The following is a 22507-nucleotide window of genomic DNA, read 5'->3' as shown; positions in this document are numbered from 1 at the left end:
TGCCTGCTGAAATTCCACTATCCCAAGCTCTCAACTCAGAGAAATCAAACCAGTACCAGAATGGCTCCATGGAATAGAATCAGTCAGAGATTCTCTACAGAAATCCTGGTAAATTTGAAGGACAGTGTTCTAAAATTCCACCTGGTGTGCTCTCCAGCCACCCACACTTAGAGGCCTTTCAGAAGACTAGAAGCAAATGGAAGGTAAAGCTGCTGTGTTTGCATCTTGTGTGCTTGCCACTGGCTTGTGTACAGTACCCTTATTTGTCTAAAACTCAATAAACTACACAAATACTCATTTTTTCATATTTAAAGCCTCCTGTTCATATTACAAAGGCAAGTTCAAAAAATCATTGCACAATATTAAATCAGCTGCAACCAATATAACTCTGAAATTTATACCAGCTGAGAATCACACCATCTCCTTTAGGCACTGAGTCTTTTAAACAGGTACTTCTTTAAAACCCACACTCCACAAGTTATAATACCTTTTGGAATATTGTTTGTTTTCTTTTGTCACTGACCTGGGGACCTCTTTATATTCTTTTGATGGATTTTTTTTATACCAGCTCTCATAAAGAGATTTTCCTTCAAACCCCTCATCAGGACTTGGTATCTAGAAAAAGTATATTATATGAAAAGATAAAAGGTACAATTTTAAATGTTACCAAGAAATAAATCTGTCATCATGTAAAGACTATGGCTTAGGGAAATGAATAAGTCACAGTCTTAAGTCACTCAACCTTTCTGCATTTCCATTTTATGTCAAATGCAAAACATTTGTATTAATGAATAAAGGAGGGCTGGTTGGGGACATGAAGGTTTGGAACAGCCTTGGCAACAGTGACCGCAATGTGGTGGGGCATAGTATTTCACAAGGTAGAAGGAGGGCAATAAGTAGGATCACAACTCTGGACTTCTGCAGGGCTAACTTTGCATTCTTCAAAGATCTACTTGAGGGAATCCCATGGGCTAAGACGCTGGAGGGTAAAGGGGCCCAAGAAAGCTGGTCACTTTTTAAACACCACCTCCTCCAAGCCCAAGATAGGTGCGTTCCTTTGAGTAAAAAATTGGGTAGACGAGCTAAGAGATCTGCATGGATGAGCAGGGAGCTTCTGAAGGAAATTTCATGGATGAAAGAAGTGTATAGCTCATGTAAGAAGGGACTTGTCACTTGAGAGAAATATAGGGAAACTGTCAGGACATGTAGGAAGGCAATAAGAAAGGCCAAAGCCCTCATAGCACTAAAGCTAGCAAAGGAAGTTAAAGAGAACAAAAAGGGCTTCTTCAGACATATCAGTAGTAAAATAGGGAAAGTGTGGGCCCACTGCTGAGTGGGGCACAGCCCTGGTAACTGAGGATGCAGAGAAGGCAGAGCTGCTGAATGCCACCTTTGCTTCGGTCTTTAACCCTGAGACCAGCCCTTGAGAACTCCAGACCCTAGATGTAGGAGAGAAAGCCTGGAGGAGGGAAGACTCTCTGCTAGTCAATGGAGACTGGGTAGTGATCAGTTAAGGAACCTGAACAAACCTAAGTCCATGGGCCCTGATGAGATGCACCCAAGAGTATTGAGAGAACTGGCTGACGGTACTCTACCACTCTCCATCATTTTTGCTAAATTGTGGCAAATAGGAGAGGTGCCTGAAGACTGGAATAAACCCAATGTCACTTTTCATTTTTTCACTTTTTTCATCTTTACTTTTCATTGGTGGGCTGCTGAGGTTTTATTATCTTTAATCTATTAAACACTATCGATATCTATTCTTTTTTTTTTTATATATATATATATACACACACCATCTAAGATTACTGCACAATGGGAGTCAAAAAAACCCCTAATATATTTGGGGTTTGCTCATGAAGCTAATTATGCTGTTCTAGGCCGTTCATAGAACAGCATAAAGAGTTAACCCTTTTTGCCACAGGTGAACTTTGGGTCAGCATTCTGTTCAGACATCATCCATCAACAAGCTGTGGTTACATGCATTCATCAGCCTTTGTTGCTGCTTCCCAGATAAGGGAAGGATTACACAACCATGTTTACTGGTATTTAGGTCAACATTTTAATGATGGCTCTGGGTGTCCAAACAGAGACTCTGCTGACATGATTTTCTGACTGTTCTGAACACCTGCACTTAGCACAGGTTACCATGGGAACTCCAGGTGATCAGTTCTTCTGCAGTTCAGGACAGAAATATCTTCATCTAGGCACCTAATTTTAACAGAGTTAAATTTTATTTGTTGTATTTCAATTGCCAGAAAACGACTATACTCTATTAATACATTTCCTTTACTTTTGTATCACTCCAATGCCACCTTCCAAGAGATAACAAATTATCAACTCTGAAAAAGACAGATGACAATATATACAGCAGATTAAGACAGGTATAGTACAGTCAGAGAATATATACAGTAGTTGAATGTACATTATATATATTTATCTAAAACACACACATAGAGGACTATGGAGGGGACCTTTCTCAGGAAATAGCCTCACCAGCTTAGATATAAGACATGCCTTGCTTTGATTGCCTCTTAGAGGCTAGCACTAAGGGCTTTTATTTCTGTTTTTTTATTGTTCATCTGTATTAAAGCATGAACACATCTAACAGGGTACACTGAAGCTGAGTACATTGACTAAACCACATCATGCTGTGTCACATCATGCTACAGACAATGCTGTAGCAAGCCTAATTTCCTCCCCTACTTACAGGGAGTCAGTCTCCCACTACCACTGGCACTTTATTAGCTGGACTGGGCAGCCAGGTTTGTACTTGTTTCTGTCCTCTGGCTCACGTCATTTTTTAATTCATCTGTTCTTAGAAGGAGTACTTTCACAGGAGGAACAGAGAAATCCCCTAATCCTGCTAACTTGAAATCCTTTTGCCATTTCTGGGCAAAAGCTCCAGTTACTTGGCTGTTGACTTAAAGGTTAGTGCAGTCAGAACAGAAAGAAACATCTGACACCGTATTTTATACACAGAGCCCTGCCCAGTAAGTGAGCAAAGAACATGCTGGCCAACCACTTCAAGCAATATTACCTCTTTAGTCAGACTGTACACCAGTCTGTACAACAGTGGTGTGCAATCCACTCGTAGCGTGTAGTTTCCTGAAAAACAAGAAAAACTATTTATTCAAAGGAGCAAGTTCTACTCATCTGAAAAGGGACCAGAGAGCTACACTCTCTACAGGGAACAAGTTGATTCTTCCTATAGAAGAGATGTCCTGTGATCTTGCCAGTATATCTATATTGGTTAGGATGAATTACAGCCCAGATCTGAAGCAACCCTGAAAAGCTTTTCTTATGTCCCTGTTTATCACAGATTACAAGAGAAGAAGCTGACTCTAGAGAGTTGACATAGAACTGCTCACATGGGTAACAACACTTCTTGTCTCTCATCATGACTTCCCAAATTATGTAGCTACTATAAGGGACTTCTCTGAAGCAACAGGAATATCTGAAGGACACTATATGATTGTCAGTCATGATTTCCCCCCATATCTACTCCTGGACTAATGCAACCAAATTGCATTGAAAGGATTGAAGCTTTCATGGACCTCCAAGCCAAAATGCCTCCCAGCCATCTGTACATATCATCACTATTCCTGTAAAGTACAAATCAAAACAATGTACCTTCGATGGAGGAATCTGCATTGATATAAGCCACTGCCCGTGCTTGCAATATTTTGGCATTTTCCTATGAGAAAGAAAAGATGAAGAAAATGCTGGTGAACATTTTTTTTCTCAGAACTCTTTTCTTATCCACAGAAGTAACAGCTGTTTCAGGGAAAGATATCATATACTTCAAGGAGCCCTATATTCTTGGTAGTTCAAGAGGAAACGAGAGTGAGAGGGAGGGCGGGAGGAAGGGACAGAGGGAGGCAAGAACTGTCGCTTTCTAGTAAAGATTTCACAAAGATCTGCCACTGTGCAAATTTCTCTTAGAAAACTATTGGTTTACCTCAGCCCACTCTGTTGATCCTAACAAGCCAAATTCCTCTGCATCCCAGCTTGCAAATATCACTGTTCTCCTTGGCCTCCATCCTGCAACAAAAGAGCATGAAAATTTTATTACAGAAATAAAGACTGCTTGTTATATGATAAATAATGTGAAAACAAATGTCACTTTTTATACTGATATGTGAGGAAAGAGGTGTCTTTAGGGACCTTTAACACCAGCTTCTTCACTATCCTAATCTAATAAAGGTTTGCCAATTTTGTAGCAATCTCACTTCCACTTCAAGATTGTGCCAAATAATGTACTCTTTTTCTTCTATCAGCTTTAATTGCAAGAAAATTTTCTGAAGTATAAAACTCTGAACACGGAAGAATAATGTGCCTGTGTACAAATTTTTGAAAGAAAGCTTTTCTACTCCTTCTGCTCTGTTCAATTTAGTATGTGTTGTATACCAGTGTCTACTTTGACAGAAAAGTGTTTGGTATGTCTTCATATCTACTACTGAATTTCTTTGACCTGTTTCCTGAATGCCAGATTTCAAAACCTAAGGAATTCCCTCTTACTTTGACAGATTGATAAACTTCAAAAAAAAGATCTTTCACTTCAAGTTCTGCATTCAGTTTAAATCCAGGCCAAAAGGACCAGGCTCTATTGCCTTGCCTCTGTATCCCTGCCCAAAGGGGTTTTTTTGAGGCTACTGGAACCTTTTCATCTTTTTCTCCTTTTCTTTTTTACTACTTTTATTTCTTCCAGCTAGCATTCCAAAGACAGTTTTCCCTAATAGCCAATAACTGAGAGGGAATGGAAAGAAAACTAAATGTCACTAGGTTTTAAGTGTAATGCATAGGCAACAAAAGCTCCTCTAGCACAACACTTGAATTACATCAGAGCTTCCTTCCATGTGATGTGAGATAGGGAGATAGTATTTGCTCTGACAGCAGCAGAACCTTGGTGCAGTTGACATTTGTTCCTATTCTAATGTAACTAGGCATGAGGTATTTTTAACCATTACCTCCTACAATGTTTGCACAGCTCATTCTCTGCATTACACAGGCATGCTTTATTTATTCTTGGAACTGTCTCCAAACTACAGTCAAATGTTGAGAAGGCTCTTGATGTCGCCCTGATGAAGCCTCGATCAGTTCACCACTGTATCAGTTCTAGAAGTACCTCACACAGAGAAAGGCTGTAACTGGAACTAGTGAACACCTGCAGGGCAGTGTGCTTACTCGAGAGATCAGTGAGATCTATGTGTTTGGTTTTAAGTGTAGGCTTCAATCCCAGAGAAATCAATGGGCACTGCTGAGAGAGTGATTCTGGTGTGCTTTATTCTTTCATTGCATTACCTTTCCTTTTCAGTTCTCCAAAGCTCCTCACAATCTCGTGAACCACGGCTGCACCACTCTGAGGATCAATGCCACCAAACACCCATGCGTCGCGGTGGCCTCCCAGAATGACATACCTGTCTGGAGAAATTAAACCTTGGAGGTTTACTTAGAAAAACTTTTTTTCCTGACGTAGAGATGTTAATTGGAAGTCAATTCTAATTTTCCAAGCAGCAAAGCTCAATAGTTTATAATATAAATGATGCAAAGACAGAAGACATTTCACATGTCCAAAGACATTTTTTCTGCATTTTTAGCCACTGCTAAAGAATTTGTCAAACACAATAACTAGATCCCGTAAGACTTAAATCCTCTTTAATTCCATAATGTTACTTCTATTATTAGAAATATTGCAACCTTCCTCTAAAGACAGAAGCATCTTTCCATATTTTACAATAGTGTGTTTCGTGGCAAAGCTGACCCATTGATTACATTTGTACAGCACGCTGACTCACAACATTAAAGGTGAATGCAGCATTTTTCTGAATGTCTATAGAAGTCAATCATAAAAGGGGTCACCAAGTCATGACAGAGGTGTGATTGAAAAGATCACAATGCTACTATAATACAATGAACAGTTGAGTTTCAGGCAACAGGGAGGTGATGCAGTTATGAATTAAATGATGTCAATATCATCCTGGGGATGTCTATAGATCTGATTTTTTAGAATGTAAAATGACACTGGTTACAAGAGACAGTAAGACAGACAAAAAGTCAGTAGTGGTGGATAGGATGTCTTCAGATGGAATGTAAAACCCATTCCTGTGTTAGTAGGGAAAAATATCAACTTATGAATATTCTTTCAATCACAAAGTTATTTGCCTGAAGACAAATATTTCTGTCTTGGTTATGAGTTTCCCTCGAAAATCAGCATTTACAGTGAAAGTGCTGACATACCCTGAACCATATGAAAGCTGGTGCAATAAATATTTCAACACCAATGATCATGTAGTGTAACAGTTCAAAGAAAACTATATTCCTCATCTCCTCCTTGTAACTATGAAGTGCAAGCAGAGGTCACGGCACACTCACATTACACTGAAGACAAATTCCTTTACCTGGTTCCACTGCACCTCTGATGGTACCAATCACATTGTAAATCCTTCTTACTTCATTGTTGCTATGAATGTGCATTTTCACTTTTCTAGTGTATTGGGAAGAAAATCCAAAGAGAAAACCCATCAGATTAGATAATAAAACATCTTGACACCTTTTAAAAGTGTACAATATAAATTGTAAAGGAAGTATTTTGGCCAAATTTACTCTCCATTAAACCAAAGTAAATCTGAAAAGACTTTAGTGTAGTACTTTTCTGCATTTATACTTGTGCAATTGAGAACAGCATTTTGCCCTTGAAAGCTATGTACTGTTATTGATGTCAGTAAGACTCCAAATTCAAAGATTTTTTTTGCTAGCAGCTAGTTTTTAAATTTGGAAGACTAAAAGAAAAATTGAAACTATTGATGTTAGAAAGGTAAATAGTTCTAGTCATCTAGAGGCTGGTGGAAATCAGAACTAACTCCAGCACAGTCAATACTGATGTGGCACCTCAGGCAGCAGAAAATCAGGCAACTTGGGTTGCATCAAGAGACTTTGTTTATCTGGGGGTGCAAGAACTGATCCTCAAGGGTTGTTTGTATATTTTCAGAGAGAATTTTTTATGTAGTATGTGTAAGACATATAGAAAAGGTCAAATGGCTCATATGAAGTCAGTACAATAGCTCAGCTAATATTGACACACCTGGAATTTAGGCCTAAACTGTAATTACTAAATCAGTTTAAAAATCACCTGAAGCAATAAGAATGACATTGTAGTTTCAGCTTTTTTTCTGGAAAACTTGACTTGTAGGTTAATACATAAGGCAATAGGTAAGACCAGAAGCTGAACTTACATGAATTTAAAAAAGACAGCAAACAAATTCAGTTCTTAAAACAAGTAACCAGCATCATCAATTAGTTTGTGAAAGGCTAGATGGTTTTCAAATGAACCTCGTTCAAGACTAGCTGGAAACTAAAGCAATTCAGTTACATCCATCCAACCAAGATGTAAATCTACTGGAGCTTTGCACTGACTGCATTTCCGCCCAGGATATGGTCATAATCACAGGAATAACCCCGACTGTTCTACTTTTGGTTAAATTTTATTGCTCTACTCATCTTTCTCTGCACACTTTCCTTATGAAACAAAACTGACCTTGTAGAATAATTAGTTGTGAAACCAGGACCAACATTGTAAGATACATTCAAACTTCCTTTCCAGCTATTATGTGGTGGTGCACTTCCTCCCATATTACTGTTGTGAAAAAAAAAAAAAAAAAAATAAAAATCATTATTAGTTACAGACATCTTACAACAGCAACAAAAACAAATGAGGAACCAGGAACCACACTTTAGGAGGTCAGACACACAGACCACAGTTATGGTTTTTCTCCTAGACAATTTTATCACGCAGTCTTCCAGAGGAGAAAATTCTGTATTTTTAGCTATACTAACACTAGTAAATTAACAAGAGGAATAGTTCTGGACACTGGGAGGGCCTACAGCTACCCTGGAAACAGTGCTTGCCTCTAAAGCTTCTGAACACAAACCCCTGCTTGTAAATGGTCCCTGGAACTTTCTACTGCTTTGAACCGCATTTGCATTTGAATTAGCAGAGAATAACGTGGACCATTCTAACAGTTTAACAGCATAGGTAGTTGTCTTCCAGTGGTTGTCCCTGGACACTGTTAAATCTGGTAGCATAGACAGAGTTGATGTGTTCCAAAGATGTTTAAAACTGGAGAAATAAGATCAATTCAAGTCACCTTTTCTTGTTCCATTGTCAAAGGTGAGACGTTTTTTCTCAGTTAGCACAACTGGAAATACAGTAATTCTATGGATCATAATCACTCATATTTATTCACCTATTCTAAAGGATTTATAGCTTTGACATGAACTTGTGAGAAACAAAAAAAAAAAAAAAATACTGAAAAGTATGCTGGATGTTCTGGTTCTTATTAGGTAAAATAAATTTAATGTAAATGAAAGCATGCTCTTTACTGTAAATGCATAATTCAGTCAACCTTTATTCCACAGAACACTTCAGCATGTATTCAAGTCCTTGGTGTATTTTTTATATAAAAGTATGATAACAGTTCATAGTTATTTAACCAGAAGCTACAGCTTCTCAAGACAAAAATTAAAACAAGGATCCAGTATTTTTTAAAGGACCTAGATTTCATTCATAATTATTAAAACCAGGTTATCTCCAACTTGCTGAAGAGAAATTCCAGCTATATCATATTGAAACACCTTAATCTGCTCAATCACCACTAGTTGGCAGTGGAAAAAAAGCCCTTCAAACTCATACCTTTATCATTAGGATCAATTATCCTGCTAACAGTGATAACCATAAAGTTTTAAAGAAAATACAGTGGAAGATATATTAGTCCATAAAAGTTTGGGAGGAAACAGAAAGAACACTAGGACAGTGTTCATGAACATCAGGTATGCAAAAACACCAAAGACAGCAAAATCCTGCCTCATACAAAAATGAATACTTCAACAGAATCATAGAATCACTATGGTGGAAAGGACCTCTAGGATCATCAAGTCCAACCTTGCTCCCAACATTTCCCAGAGGAAATAGTTTCTGAGGAAACCTGCACAGAGGACCAAAGAAGAATTTTGGGGTTTTGACTCAGTACTCAGAGGCATCAGACCGAGCAGACTGATTGCTCATGTGATTCACATGTAAAATTCCTGTACAAATACTCACCCAAGATTATGTTCATTTATTGCCCTAAACACTTCTTGGTAGTGTTGCCAGCTTTGGCACATCCCGCTCTGTATCTCTACAGTTGATAGAGATGATTACTGCTACATTTTTAGGGGAAAGATACACTTGCCAATTCAATCACATCTTAGTTTTTTTCAGAGAACTTGTTTGGTTTGTTAAGGTAACTGTGAATTTTAATACTGTCCGCTGGCAAGCTGGTAACTTCTCTCCATGGCTCATTTAGTAAGCACACTTAATGACACGTAGATGTACATTAAGTCTCCTATAATGCTCCAGTTTTCTCAGTGTCCTTATATGAGGTCACGAGCATCACTTCATATCTATGCAACATACTACACCTGATGAGAGAAAGTCCACCTTCATTTAACAGAGGACAGTGCATATACTGTCCCATCAAAAATACATGGCAGGTATTTCCCTGGCTTCATTTGTAGTCTTTTGCACAAAACAGGTATTATGCCATCCTCAAAACTTTTTGCCTTTATTCACACTGAGAGGCACTTTATAACTTGCGTATACTTGACTGATCACGATATATCATAAATGATACTTTCCAGATCACTCTGCACATGCAGAGAACCTAAAGACAAACAGACACAGACTATTTCAACAGCTACAGTAGAAGCACAGTGCAAAAGTCTTTTCCTTTTCTCTTCAAATACTCTCATAACTTTAAAAAAAAACCAATCTGCTTAAAATTCCTCATGTCCCACATACCACTTACCGCAGTAACGACTCAGCATCGTGATAGCCAATGGGATGAACTGGAATTTTTGGGAGACCTACACCGTTGGCTTTGTCTAATCTGTAGGTGTATTCTGAAAGCAAATAGATGGATATTTTCATAATTACCACTCTCAGAAGGAATCTGTACAGTCCACAGCACAGTCCTAACACTGGAGTCAGAGATAAGAGTTTCACTTTCCTCAAAGTTGAGCTGACATTTCTTCAGTGATTTCATTCTTTATGTTTGTTTTATCAATGTATTTTCAGAGAGACATTAACAAAAGTTCTCCATAGTGTCTGCAGTCATGCATTTAGAGCTGGCTGGATGTTTTAAAATTGCTTGCTTTTCTGTGTTGATATACTTTTAGATAGAAATATTTTTCTCCATGGGAAAGAACTTCAGACTAAGCCACAGAGAAAGAAAAAGAGCAAAAAAGTGCATAGTCTGATGCCTGGAACATTCAGCTGGGAACTAAAAAGATTTTGCCAGTTGGTAAGAGAGAGAGACAAAATTGTATGCACTGGGCTACTGAATATTTTGGTTTTCTGTTTTTTTGAACGAAAAAGCAGTCTAGGTTTTGTTCTGACAAAGCTCAAATATAAATCATGTTTTTCTTTACATATGAGAAATTTAGTTTTCACAATATGGACAAAAAACTGATGTTTGCAAGCCAGCAGGTATGGAAAAGAATAGTTTTCTCCTTAATGCAACATTCACAGAAGCTCTTGGTGAGGGAAGCAGACAGGGATTCATCTATAAGATCACTGACTCTAGCAGGAGAAACCAGAAATCTTCCTCATGGTCTGCTCCTGCCATGATGCTGCTGTGAACATTGGCCAGAGAAGACTTAGGGACTGCTCTTCCTGAGATGACTGCCTCCCTCAGATATGCTGCCTCAAGTGCCTGCATGAATGGGTGTTAATGCATTTTAGTCAAAATGATCTGGGTTAGGTGCTAAACGGAACAGCTTCAGCAGAGCTCAAATAAGCAGCTCAGGAAGCATGAAGTTAAGATGATGAACCAGTAGGGTATGATCATCTTCTTAGAGCCTCAGCTGCAGCCAAGTGACATGAGTACTGGCATGGAAAATCTCAGCATTGCCAGTAAGGGCTCTCATGAAGGGAAGGGAGCCCAAACCTTGCAGAAAGGAGAAGAGCAAAAGTAAAGAAACCTGTGAGCTGTGCAGGCTGCGTCCTTGCTGACTTACTGATGAGAAACAGAAAGAAAAGACTAGGGCTTCAGGTGTTGATATGCTTGTATCATGATCTCTGGGCTAACTTGGGTATGTCTGTGAAGTCAAGCAGCCCAGCACTGCACTACGTGGTTCCCTTGTCCTCCCTTCACTTTCTCTCGTGCACCATTTACAGAAGTGGCCTACTGACAGGAAGTCCAAAGCTGCTTCTTTTGAGCAACAGAAAGACCAAGAAAAAAAATGTGATTTCTTCCAAGGGAATTAACATGCCCATTACCTTCCCCGCTCTTTCCTCGGAGCTTGATTTCTCTAGCGTCACTCACCTTTTGCAGGATAACCTGGTGTCAGAGGATCTCCTGCCCCATTCAGGTTTAATACATTTCCACGCTGGGCTCCTCCACCTGGAAGGTTCCAGCCACTTGGATAGGGCTCTGTTCCTGGGGCGCAGTAGTCAGCAGGGTCAGAGTACAGAATAATTCCCTTGGCACCTGCCAGTTCAGCATTCTTCACCTGCAAAGCACATTTACAGTTCCTATCCAGTCCTTTATAGCTTGACACCAGAGTTCAAAAGGCAAAAGAAAGTATTATAAATTAGTGATTACTCCTCAGGGCCTTTTACAGTGCTTGGCTAAGTAAAGGGCCCACAGCTGTCTCATAACAAACTTTTTTCTGAAAATACATATGCAGATATCAGGTTCCATACAGAACAGGTTTGCTGTTGCTTTGAATTTTACTTAGGAGATAACTGCAGTATCACGGAAAACATCCTTCACAGGATTATTACATAACCTGAGTTTGTATTCTGTCATCCAGATCAACACTATCAACTGGCTACTGAAATGTACACACCATGGTTGGAAAAAACTGTATCCCACTGATGCCACCTTATTGTTCAGTTTGCCACATATTTACCTTGTTCACCTAGATAATCTCCTGAATGTATCTCAGGGTTCAGACTACACAGGAAGTTTATTATTGGAGAGCTTGAAATTGTCTTTGGCTGTGAACAAGACTAACTTCAAAGACTGTGTATCTTGGGCTTTTTATGGCAGAAGTTCTGACCTGTATGCTGTGTTGATTAAAAAAAATGTTCTCATACAACTTCATTATTGTATAATACTGGTTGGTATAGAGTGAGAAAGACAAAATAAATGTCATCCTGACACCCCAATCTGTTTTGCTACTAGATATGACAGAAATGTATAGTGACTGTGTGACAACTAACCCTTAACAGTTTCAAATTTGCGTATTTTAATTCAGAAATACCGTAGCTTTTTTAAGGAAATAACAGTACTTGACTTCATGCTCTATCCTATTCTTGCACACCATCAGGAAGCTGGAAAATGACAGGACAGTTCTGGAGATTTTATAAAGGCTGCTGAATTCTTCAGTACATAAACAGTCGTTAGAAACAACCATCACAGTGAACATATCATCCCTTTGTGTCAACAAGGGCATGTAATTCCCAAACCACAGGATAACTGCCCTTATAGCTATTAGCAATGCTGAGGTGTTCATACTTAATTTTAAGAAAAGATTCACAGACAGCAATACCTTCTTCAATTGTTAAGTCTTTTCCATTCAGATAGTACATTTAAGGGTGGTAAGCCATTTAGTGGAAATACTATCTGCCACAGAGTATGAGCTACATGTCACTTTTCACTGGTGGAAATGGCATGTATGTAACCAGTGAGCTACCCACAGAAAAGCTCACAGAAGATTAGGCAACAGCACGTAGTAAGAATTGGCATTCCACGGAGGAGAATCAGTGCTCAATACCCTTAGGGAACTGAGAAATACAATCATTGTCCTGCTCAAATTAGAGTCAAACTAATTTATGCTCAAGAGCCAAACACACTTAAAATAGTCATTTTACATCCCTGTTGAGGAAATAACTTGAGTGTATGCCTGAAGTGTGCACATGATTATGCCCTTTCCTGTTAGGCTGTAGAAATCTGCAGAAATTTGTAGTTTAAAAGTATTTATATGATAGGGAAATTGAAAAAACAAACATAGAATTTAAACTAACCTCCATATAGTTAAAGTCTCTTCCTGGTGCACAGAAACCATTATGAAGAAACACAGTATAGGCAATTTAAAGCACAGCTGAACCAACAGGGAAGAACAGTCCAGTTCAGCATTAGTGTACTGCCCAAGAATGTTAGTAATAGTTTTGAACAATTTATAGTATCTATATATTTATTATATATGAATTCACATTATTCATATAAATTATATATGAATATAAAAATATGTGGCATTTTCCAGCTTTTCTTTTATCCTATGGATGTATTTTATATATATATACATATATATATATATCTCAAATATATATTTGATATCTTCAACTAAAGAATCATTTTTGAATACAGGTCTATGAAAACTCAGTTATGCTAAAATCTGCAGAACATTTTAGGTAATTGTTTCAGTCTCCTAAAATCAATAGGACAGCACAAGTAACATTTTTATACAGAGGCATTACCTTATTTCCTCTGAAGATCTTCCCATATCTGGCAATAACAATCTTTCCTGTGCAGTTAATTCCCAGCTCACGTTCTAGCTTAAAGAAGTCCTCGGTGCGGCCATAGTTCACATACACTAACTCACCCTGACAGAAAGAGATAGAATTTGAAACAAGAATGTCAATGAGCATGTCAAAAGGAGGATGTGATCTAGGAAGAGAATAAGCTGGGAACAATGAGCTCTGGGACTGGTTCTGGTATAAATACCCCTCTGATCATGAGACAGTTAAGTAGGCAAGTGACTTCTAATGAATTTAGAATCCAGCCATCCAAAGCAGCCAGATTTTGTTCACAACGGAGAATGAGAAACCAAAAGTGCTCAGAGTATAGCAATTACTTCACTTCGTAATCTGTTCAAGCTGTAGTCAGTCTTGGACAGCTGAAGGTATTTTGGACCCAGACACCACAGTAAATACGGAGTAGACTGAATGATGCCAATACCCTGGGAACTTCTCAGGACTTGATTCTTATTCAATATGGCAGAAGCCACAAGTGACTTACTGTCAGAAAAATACCCCTTGCACATGAATAAAGTATTCTTCATGATCATGTTTCAACCAAGTTATTCAATACTTGGTGTGTAATTCATCTTTCTTAACATCAGCTACCTATGGGCTGGGTGACTTGTCTAAGAAGGTCCTGTACTCCATCTATCTCCACAGCCAGTAAAGAGATGGGGAGTTCTCTGAGAACTCACCTTTCCAAAAGAATTCACCCCAAAGCTGTTTTAAACACCTATTTCAGGAAGGAATTAATTGCCCTCTGGATGCACCTCTCATTGATTATACCTCAAGGACTGTTTTAGAGTAAATGCCTATAAAAAGCCTGAGACTGGTGTAGGAAAGACACCTACAATTTCAGACAACTAAAATTAGGTGACAGGAAACTTCCTTAGTGCATTTCTCCATATTACCAAATACCTCCAGAGAGATTATCAATTTAATTGCAAAGAAGCATAAACTTAAATCTCTTATACTGATAAAAAGCCCAGACTAGACTTTCAGCTGGTCTCATATAACAGCATATAGCATAACCTGGTAAGTTTGTGGTACAGTCATTTTGATGGTACCAGTTTCATCTGCTTATGTGGCAATTTCTACCTAAATTAAGCAAAATGAAGTCAGTTAGGATAAATTAATGTAATAAAAAGGACTGTATTTAAATATAGCAAATAGTTTCACACCTAGCAAGATTCTGGTCCTCTTTGCTCACAGAACAGTTTCTAAACACAAGGCTAATTCCTGGGGAGGCTTTTCTGAATATATGGAGTAGACTTCCCTCTCAGTAAAATGAAGTGTAATCATACTGAAGTCAAGACAGTTCTTCCAGTCTATTTAGATTAAGCAAAAGGGGAATTTAGTCCACCATTTTAACATCTTTTCTTCAGAATTTCAATAATTTGGCATACAGATTTGCAGAGATGTAATTATAATATTTAATAGCATCCTGCAGGGTTCTCTCATTCAGGTCCCTTGTTCTACAATAAAGTGTAAAACAAGCTAATGTGAGAGTAACATTTTATTGCGAAAATCTGTTCATACTTCACAGGTATTTTTAAAATAACTGCATCTGATATGACGTATATCATCTGTATTCACAGCATTTTTCCCAGTGTTGCAGAATAATACTCTCAGTATGAAGAAATTTGACCACTTCTCCCACTTTCCAGGAAGGTGGCCTACTCATGAGACTACAGTTAGCATAGGAGGCAGGTACTTTACAGCCTTCTCCTTTCACTGAACTTGAAGCTTTATGCAGGAATAGTTTGCAAAACTAATGAGTAGAAATAGAACCTATGACTGATGACTGCACTTGGCAATTTCTAAATATACCACTCCTCATCTTAGTTCTGTTTTTTAATAGAATGGTTTTGACATAAAATACATAAACAGGCCAGGGAGAATTCAGAAGTGACCTGAATCCACTGAGTGTTCCCACTGCTGAGCAATACAAATGCTTCCTCCTTTGCTGTTTTCAGTACAGGAGCAGAAAACTACTCAATGGATAATGCTATGGTCAACAGCACTAGCTAGGTACCTGGGTCTTTGCCAAAGTATTGAGGAATACGGTGAAAATAAGCATCCTATTTTGAAAGGACAATCTGTCTTTTAGTTGTTGGGGTTTTTTTAGAAACAACGTTCTTGCATTTAATTAAAATAAAATCATTTTCTAAAGAAGGAACCTGCAGCTTCTTCAGCTTGTTTTTATTTCCCATACACCATTGCTTACTGTAGCTGTCCACAAAGCAAATAAGCAGTGAGGTTATTCTGTCTTTCTTTGGGGCTATTATGTTACGATACAAAGTCAGAACCCATGAATTTTACCTTACATTATCTTGCAAAATACCCACTGCAATTCTTGAAACACTCAAAGTTCCCATATCCTAGGGTACAGATTCTCTGCCTGGTTCTCCAGCTTCCTTTGAGTATTTGAGGCAAATGAACACAGGATGCTTTTTGTTTTCTGGACTTGCACAGCTTACTAACAAACTTCAGAAAGAACATGATTCTAATACTGGGTTGTGTGAGTAAAATCACTGTTAGCAGGTTTCAGAGCCAGACCTGACTTTGAAGTGGAGATGGGACCAGATGACCTCCAGAGGGCCCTGTCAACCTACATAACTATGTATAGATAGGAAATACTGAGGACAACAAAAAAAATTCTATCTTATGAAATACTAATTCAAACCACTCATGGTCTTAGGATAGAAACACCCTGTTACATAGGTCGGTTTATAAAAGAAAGCCCATCAGCTGCTACCATCTGTACAATGAGACAGAAAGGATTAGTGTTAAGCTCAGATCACATCAACATTTTGCCAGCAAAAGGTATTTTCAAGCATACTGTACACTGTGCAGTTATACCCGTCAGTGTGAGCCTTGGGCAAGCAGCATTTTGGGTATTAGATTGTTCATTTGGCTATGCAAATATAACTGTCTTATTTGTTCCCCAAGATGGTAAGCAATGGTGCATAGTCACAGAAATATCTGGAGAAGCCTATAGCAGCTAACAATATTAAAGATTTATTACTATATTTTTTTAAGGAAAAGGTAAAAATAAAATCCAGTTCTGACTCAAATGAGAGAAAAAAAGAAACATATATGTATGACAGTTCAATTTGAACATTGCTCCATTGCAAAACTCTGAAGAACACCAGAGCTAGGACATCTTTCCTACTGGTATATATCAGGTTTTTGAACTGAAGTCCAAGACCCAAGAATTTCACATTATTCTGTCATTCTATCCTATTCTGTGCTATGCTGTGGTAGTCCATCTTTTCTATTATTTCTATTTCTGTCTGTATTTCTATGTCTACTTCTGTTCCTTCTTCTATTTCTATTATTCTGTTTCATTTCTATTTCTATTTCTTTTACTATTTTACTATGTTACCTCAGGCATTCCTTGGGCTGAAAATGCACTGTAGGGTGGCACCACATCTCTAACAGCCTCATATCCTGGGGGAGGAGGCTCAGATAATGATGTGTTGAAAATCTAGTGGCAAAAAAAAACAAAATTAAAAAAAAAAAAGGAAAGCAGGTAGTATGGAAAAGAAATACTCTCTATTCAGGCAGACTTCACATGCATTTGCAGTTTTAACGACTCTGGTTTCAGAACCCTAAATGAGGAGTGGCCAAACTTTAGCAAGCACTGAGCATCCTTTTCAGTATGAAGGTTCAGTTTGTGATCTTACAAATCCCATCTCCATTTTTCACACAAAATCCTGCTTAAAATAACACAAGGTCCCTTAAGATGGTCTCAGTATGGCAGGTAAGGACAGGTTAGATGACAGTGGTAGAAATACTTGCATTCTGCTCACCCCTGGAGCTTCTACGAGCACTATAGCTGCTCTGTAACGCACTGATATTATCTGTGATACACTATCTCAACGCCACAACTCTAATCTTCAAGAAACTGAATTTAGCACAATCACAAATATTGTATAATGAGTCAATTCAGATTACAATGCTGACCATGATAATTTTAAACAATTTCATTACCTAAAGTAATTCTTTTACATAATTCACCTTTCATCTATATATGTCAGAACACTAAATGCGTCTGAGTAATTTTTGGTATTCCTAACACATACGTTACAAAAAAAAAAGATACAAAATATAAAAACAAATTAGAATCCCTCATTTCTGTGCACTTTGGATCAGGCCCAACACCACTAACAGAGCAGAGGGCAGCTTTCCCTCCCAGGCTTCCCAAGTATATGAAGGTGATTTTGTTCCTTGATTGCAAAAACTGGTGTTTTCTGTACCTCATTTCCATGCTCATCAATTATTGAGATGTAGTTGGGTTTAGTGTCATCAGGGTAAGAGAGCAAGACATCATAATGAATCAACTGAACAGAATCCAAACCAAACTCCTTCCACTCAGCTTGGACTTGCTCTGCCAGATGCAGATTCTCCTTTGTTCCTGCTAGGTGAGGAAGCTGTGTGAAATTGCTAGAGAAAAAGAAGCGACGAGTCAGGATCAGGCATTGCAGCTCAGAATCAGAACTCCTCTTAGCCTAGCTGCAGATAAACCCCCTAGAGATGACCAGATGTACCCACGCTAAATAAGGGCCCAGACTCCTCTGCGCCTATGCTTTTGCCTGTCTCACATGGAACTGAGGTACAGGGTTTCAAGTCTGTCCTGAGCTATCACAGGTGTTTGTATCTTCCTTGCAGTGTGGCCTAGCAAGAATGGCACGATGGCTTCACCTCTGGGGTCTTGTCCTTGGTTTACTCCTCATCTTCTGGGTGACCTTGTGCCAACTGCTCCTATGAATAAGTCCGACCTTCCTTGTGAAGTGATAAAAGAATTGAGTATAATTATCTTCGTGTATCCAATTTAGAAATGTGCATAATTACTCTGATGCCTACTTTTAATTAGCTGGATATTCTCCTTGGATCCCACTATTTTAATTAATTTTGGCCCAAATACTGATTTATCTAGAAGTTCACTCTGAGTGTGTCCTGTTGGCAAATAAGAGATAGTGAGTTCACAGTGGCTGAGAAAAAAGGAACAGAAAAACTCAACAGCTTGTGACTTAAAAGTCATTCAGTGACTTAAAAGTCAAACAGTGAAAAATACCATAAATAGTGAGCAACTCATTGTCTGAAAAAATAATTGTCCAGATCACCGAGAAAACCTGGTGGTGAAGTGAGCTGGAGAAACTCCCAGCTGAATGAAGTTGTCATCATGATGTCCTCATCCTGTCATATAACCATGTCATCAACATGCCACAGACAAAGAAGCAGGTGTCACAACAGCTGGTGTTAATAATGGAAATTGGATCTTCAATAAAGGAAGGGGTGTAAGATTGGGAAAAAAAAATAATTCTTGAGTTCAAGTGAGAACAAAGCCATTAAACAAAGCACTTTGAATGAACTGAGGAGAGGAGAGGGGAGGGGAGGGGAGGGGAGAAGAGGAGAGGAGAGGAGAGGAGAGGAGAAGAGGAGAGGAGAGGGGAGGAGAGGAGAGGAGAGGAGAGGAGAGTTGGGATGGACCTACAATGACCATCTAGTCCAACTGCCTGATCAGTTCTGGGCTAACCAAAAGTTAAAGCATGTTCTCTAGAGTATTGTCCAAATTCTTCTTAAACACTGACAAGCTTGGAGCATTGACCACCTCTTCTAGGAAACCAGTTCCAGTGTTTTACCACTCTCTCATTAATGCTTCCTAACATCCAGACTGAACTTCCCTTGGTGCAGCTTTGAAGCATTCCAAGGTGTCCTATCACTGAATGCCATGGAGATGAGATCAGCATCTCCTCCTTTCCTCAGGAAGCTGCAGAGAGCAATGAGGTCAGCCCTCAGCCTCCTTGTCTTTAAATCAGGCAAACCCAAAGCGCTTAGCAGATGAATGCTGCTAGATAAAACCATGTTCTTCTGATAACATCAACACCTATTGCCAACACAGTACTAAAAGTCCCTGTTAGAGTGACAACATCATTTTCTGACATGCTGAACCAAGAGCACAGTTATAGGCTATTATTAGAGCCAACTGCTCTTTTTTTCTAAGAGTTAGGAATGTTTAAGTCTCGTGTTTTCATTAAAATTTTACTTCTATAACATTCTCCTGCATCATATTCCCGTTTAACTGAATATTGTGATTTTTTTCATTTCCTCTTCTAATCTGTTGACTGCCTGTACTTGTAATTCTGAGCAGTGACGAAATATCTGCTGTGTTTCACAACAGAACTGGCTGCAAGACAGTAAATGAAGTACAATGTTTCCTGTTGGCATCCAGACAGGGAATTTAGAGGGCAGAAAGCAGTCCTTTCACAGGGCTGTTTGAAAACAGTTGACTTTGTGGGAGCCAAAACACAGGTTAAGACTAAAAAATCCTAAGTCTTCAGTTTCCATTGTTTATATAGTCCAGGACATGACCGTTATGTAATAAAGATAACGTACTTTGCAGCTAATTTATTTGCAATAATTTGTGGCAAGTGTATTTCAAATTAACAGCATCACCATAAGCTTATAGACCGTAAATATTTTTTAAAATAACTTAGTTTTGTAGCAAGATACAACATCATGCTATGTAACCAGGCTGGGAATTTAAGGCAAACCCAAATTTGTTGATTACTCCTAATACAACAGACACCCAACACTTTCTTTGCACAGGAAGTAAATTTCTACCAATAAACTATGACTTCTGGTCTATTACTGCCTGGAATAATACATGCTTTTAAGAAATACTAAACTCTCCTACGAGAAAAATAATCTGTCTACAAGATCCCTAAAATAAACAAATAAAACTACAACAGATTTCTTGTAGTTAAAGCTTATAAATTACAGAAATTAAGAAAATTATAGTAATTAATCTGGCATAGAATTTTAAGATATATTGTCATTGTCCGTTGTTTGAATTTTCAAGAACAAATATTAGCAGCTTTGCTTCTACAATTTAACACATACAAGAAACACAAGGTATTTTAAATCACCTCATTTAAAGGGTGGATTAAATGAAAAAAATTCTTAGGAAAAAATAAAAACACTCTAAAGCTTTAAGACTGTTAGATTTCTTCTGGATAGTCTAATGTACCATCAGACAACTGGTTGGTATCTACTATGTCTGTTGTAGATATACTGTAGATACTCACTGCGCAGAGGGGGACAGCTTGGAAACATCTTTCTTCATGAAAATAGAGTACAAGGTTGGAACGGTGACAGATTAACACATACATTTGGTCACAGCATGACAAAGTGTGAAGGGAGAGCGGCAATAAGGTATTAAGGCCTAAACTGCAGGAAGAACTAAAGGCTCAGACACTGATACAATTTTCTCCTCTTTCACTTTGATGTACTCCACTATTTTCCATTTCACCTCTCCTCATTTAAGTTCATTCATACAGCCTAAATGATTTTTCCATAGAAAACAATGTAAGATAGACACCGCAGACTGAAAAAGGACGCAAGAGAAAGAACTTCTATGCCACTAGAAGCGTTCACTAAATGCTAAGCAACAGCTTCACCAATTTTTAATTACTTTAAGTACCAACACGAACAGGAATGAGAGGACCTGAGATGGACAGTTTTGTCAATCACAGCTCATTGGCACACGTTTGATAAAAAAAAAAATCTGTTTGAGAACCTGCACACCATCCTCTGTTGGCATCCTTGGGCTGTTCCTGCTTGATTTTTTTTTTTTTAAGTCTACACATTGCTTACTGAAGAAACTGCTTGATGTTTTCAGCTTTCATTTCAGCCATAAATGCTGCCTTCATGTCTTCATGAGGACTCACAGATGTCGTCTTTTCTGTTGGTTTTGCAAACCACCCTGTGCAACAAACAAAATTCAACAGTAAAATCACCAAAGCAATACTCCCCTGACACACACAATTCCTCTTTGATATTGCCACAAAATTTGCATTGTGTATTTTACATCTGTTTTTATCTCAGCATGGACAAGCAGCCACAACTTAATGCAGACTGCACAGTGATGGCAGTGGCAGACTCCCACATAGTAAGAAAACTTATTTGCCTAGGTAGATAGTGAGGGGAATGAAATACTATATTTATTCATCAGAGTAATTCTACTAGAGATGTTAAGGAAACTTATCTATCTTCCTTTAGCACCAGAACACCATCCTGTCAATCACGTCAGTCATGTCAGTCATATCAGTCACCTCAGTAATAAGGCAGCAGCTTTACAAAAATGCACAGAAACACTGACACCCTTTGTAAGGAACAGATGTAACTCCTTTCCCACTCTCTGGTCTGTCTGGCTCATTCTGGAACCCTTCCCTCACCGTGCAGACATTACCAGAGTAAGTGATGAGAGGAACACCTGGCTCACAAGGAAGTGTTTCTGACATCTTTTATTTTTAAGTCAGACTGGACATGTTCAGTGCAAATGCAGCAGTAGTCACTCCAGTAGTGCAAATGAGAGAACCAGGAGGGAGCAGAGAGTGGGTAACAAGCTGGCGCAGTCACTGGCACAGGCTCTTTCCGCACGAGAGGAATTCAGTCAGAGCTTCCCAACAACACGAACCTCAAGTACATACCAAAAGGCATTTCAAAATACACTTTTGTTTCCGTTCCTCCCTGTAACTGACCCTGATCTATTCGTGAGCAACAGAGAAGGTAGGGAGGGAAAACCCCTTGTGGCACCCATCCGTAGGCCTGCCTGCTTGGACTGAGGGAGAAGTGGGACATTAAATAAAGCCGATTTCACGCCTCCTTCACCCCTTCTGTCAGAGCTCCTCCAGCCTCCTATTCATCTTCCCGCCTTTCTGGTTTGGGCTGGTACTTTTTTAACAGCGGAGGCAAGGGGCCCGTCTCCGTTGCCTTCTCTCAAAACTGGAGCCTCTTCTCTTGCCCATAACATAACTGCTTTATTTAAAAGGATATCGCAAAATAAGTCAAAAAGTCAAAGCCTCTTTCTCCTGCGGAGGAGCGTCCGCGGAGGGGTCGGTGACTGCTCCTGCCTGGGGTGAAGGGCAGGGAGAG

The 22507-nt window shown here is 38.8% G+C and overlaps 1 protein-coding gene across 1 annotated transcript in view; it reads right to left on the bottom strand.

The window, feature by feature from the left end:
- LOC103776668 (putative N-acetylated-alpha-linked acidic dipeptidase) overlaps window positions 1–21384 on the bottom strand; it is a gene marked incomplete at its 5' end in the record, with an annotated part of 26932 nt that extends 5548 nt beyond the window's left edge. The window contains 13 exons of the mRNA XM_008944186.1: window positions 524–615; window positions 3041–3108; window positions 3634–3697; window positions 3962–4044; window positions 5305–5424; window positions 6402–6487; window positions 7538–7636; window positions 9846–9939; window positions 11364–11550; window positions 13523–13648; window positions 16953–17054; window positions 17827–18013; window positions 21227–21384. Coding sequence (XP_008942434.1) covers window positions 524–615; window positions 3041–3108; window positions 3634–3697; window positions 3962–4044; window positions 5305–5424; window positions 6402–6487; window positions 7538–7636; window positions 9846–9939; window positions 11364–11550; window positions 13523–13648; window positions 16953–17054; window positions 17827–18013; window positions 21227–21384 — 1466 coding nt within the window. The remainder of the gene's footprint in view (window positions 1–523; window positions 616–3040; window positions 3109–3633; window positions 3698–3961; window positions 4045–5304; window positions 5425–6401; window positions 6488–7537; window positions 7637–9845; window positions 9940–11363; window positions 11551–13522; window positions 13649–16952; window positions 17055–17826; window positions 18014–21226) is intronic.
- Window positions 21385–22507: the final 1123 nt, after the last annotated feature.

This window comes from Merops nubicus, unplaced genomic scaffold, assembly GCF_000691845.1.
Source record: "Merops nubicus isolate BGI_N331 unplaced genomic scaffold, ASM69184v1 scaffold1227, whole genome shotgun sequence".
NCBI lineage: Eukaryota > Metazoa > Chordata > Aves > Coraciiformes > Meropidae > Merops > Merops nubicus.
This window is presented reverse-complemented; position numbering and strand designations above follow the sequence as displayed.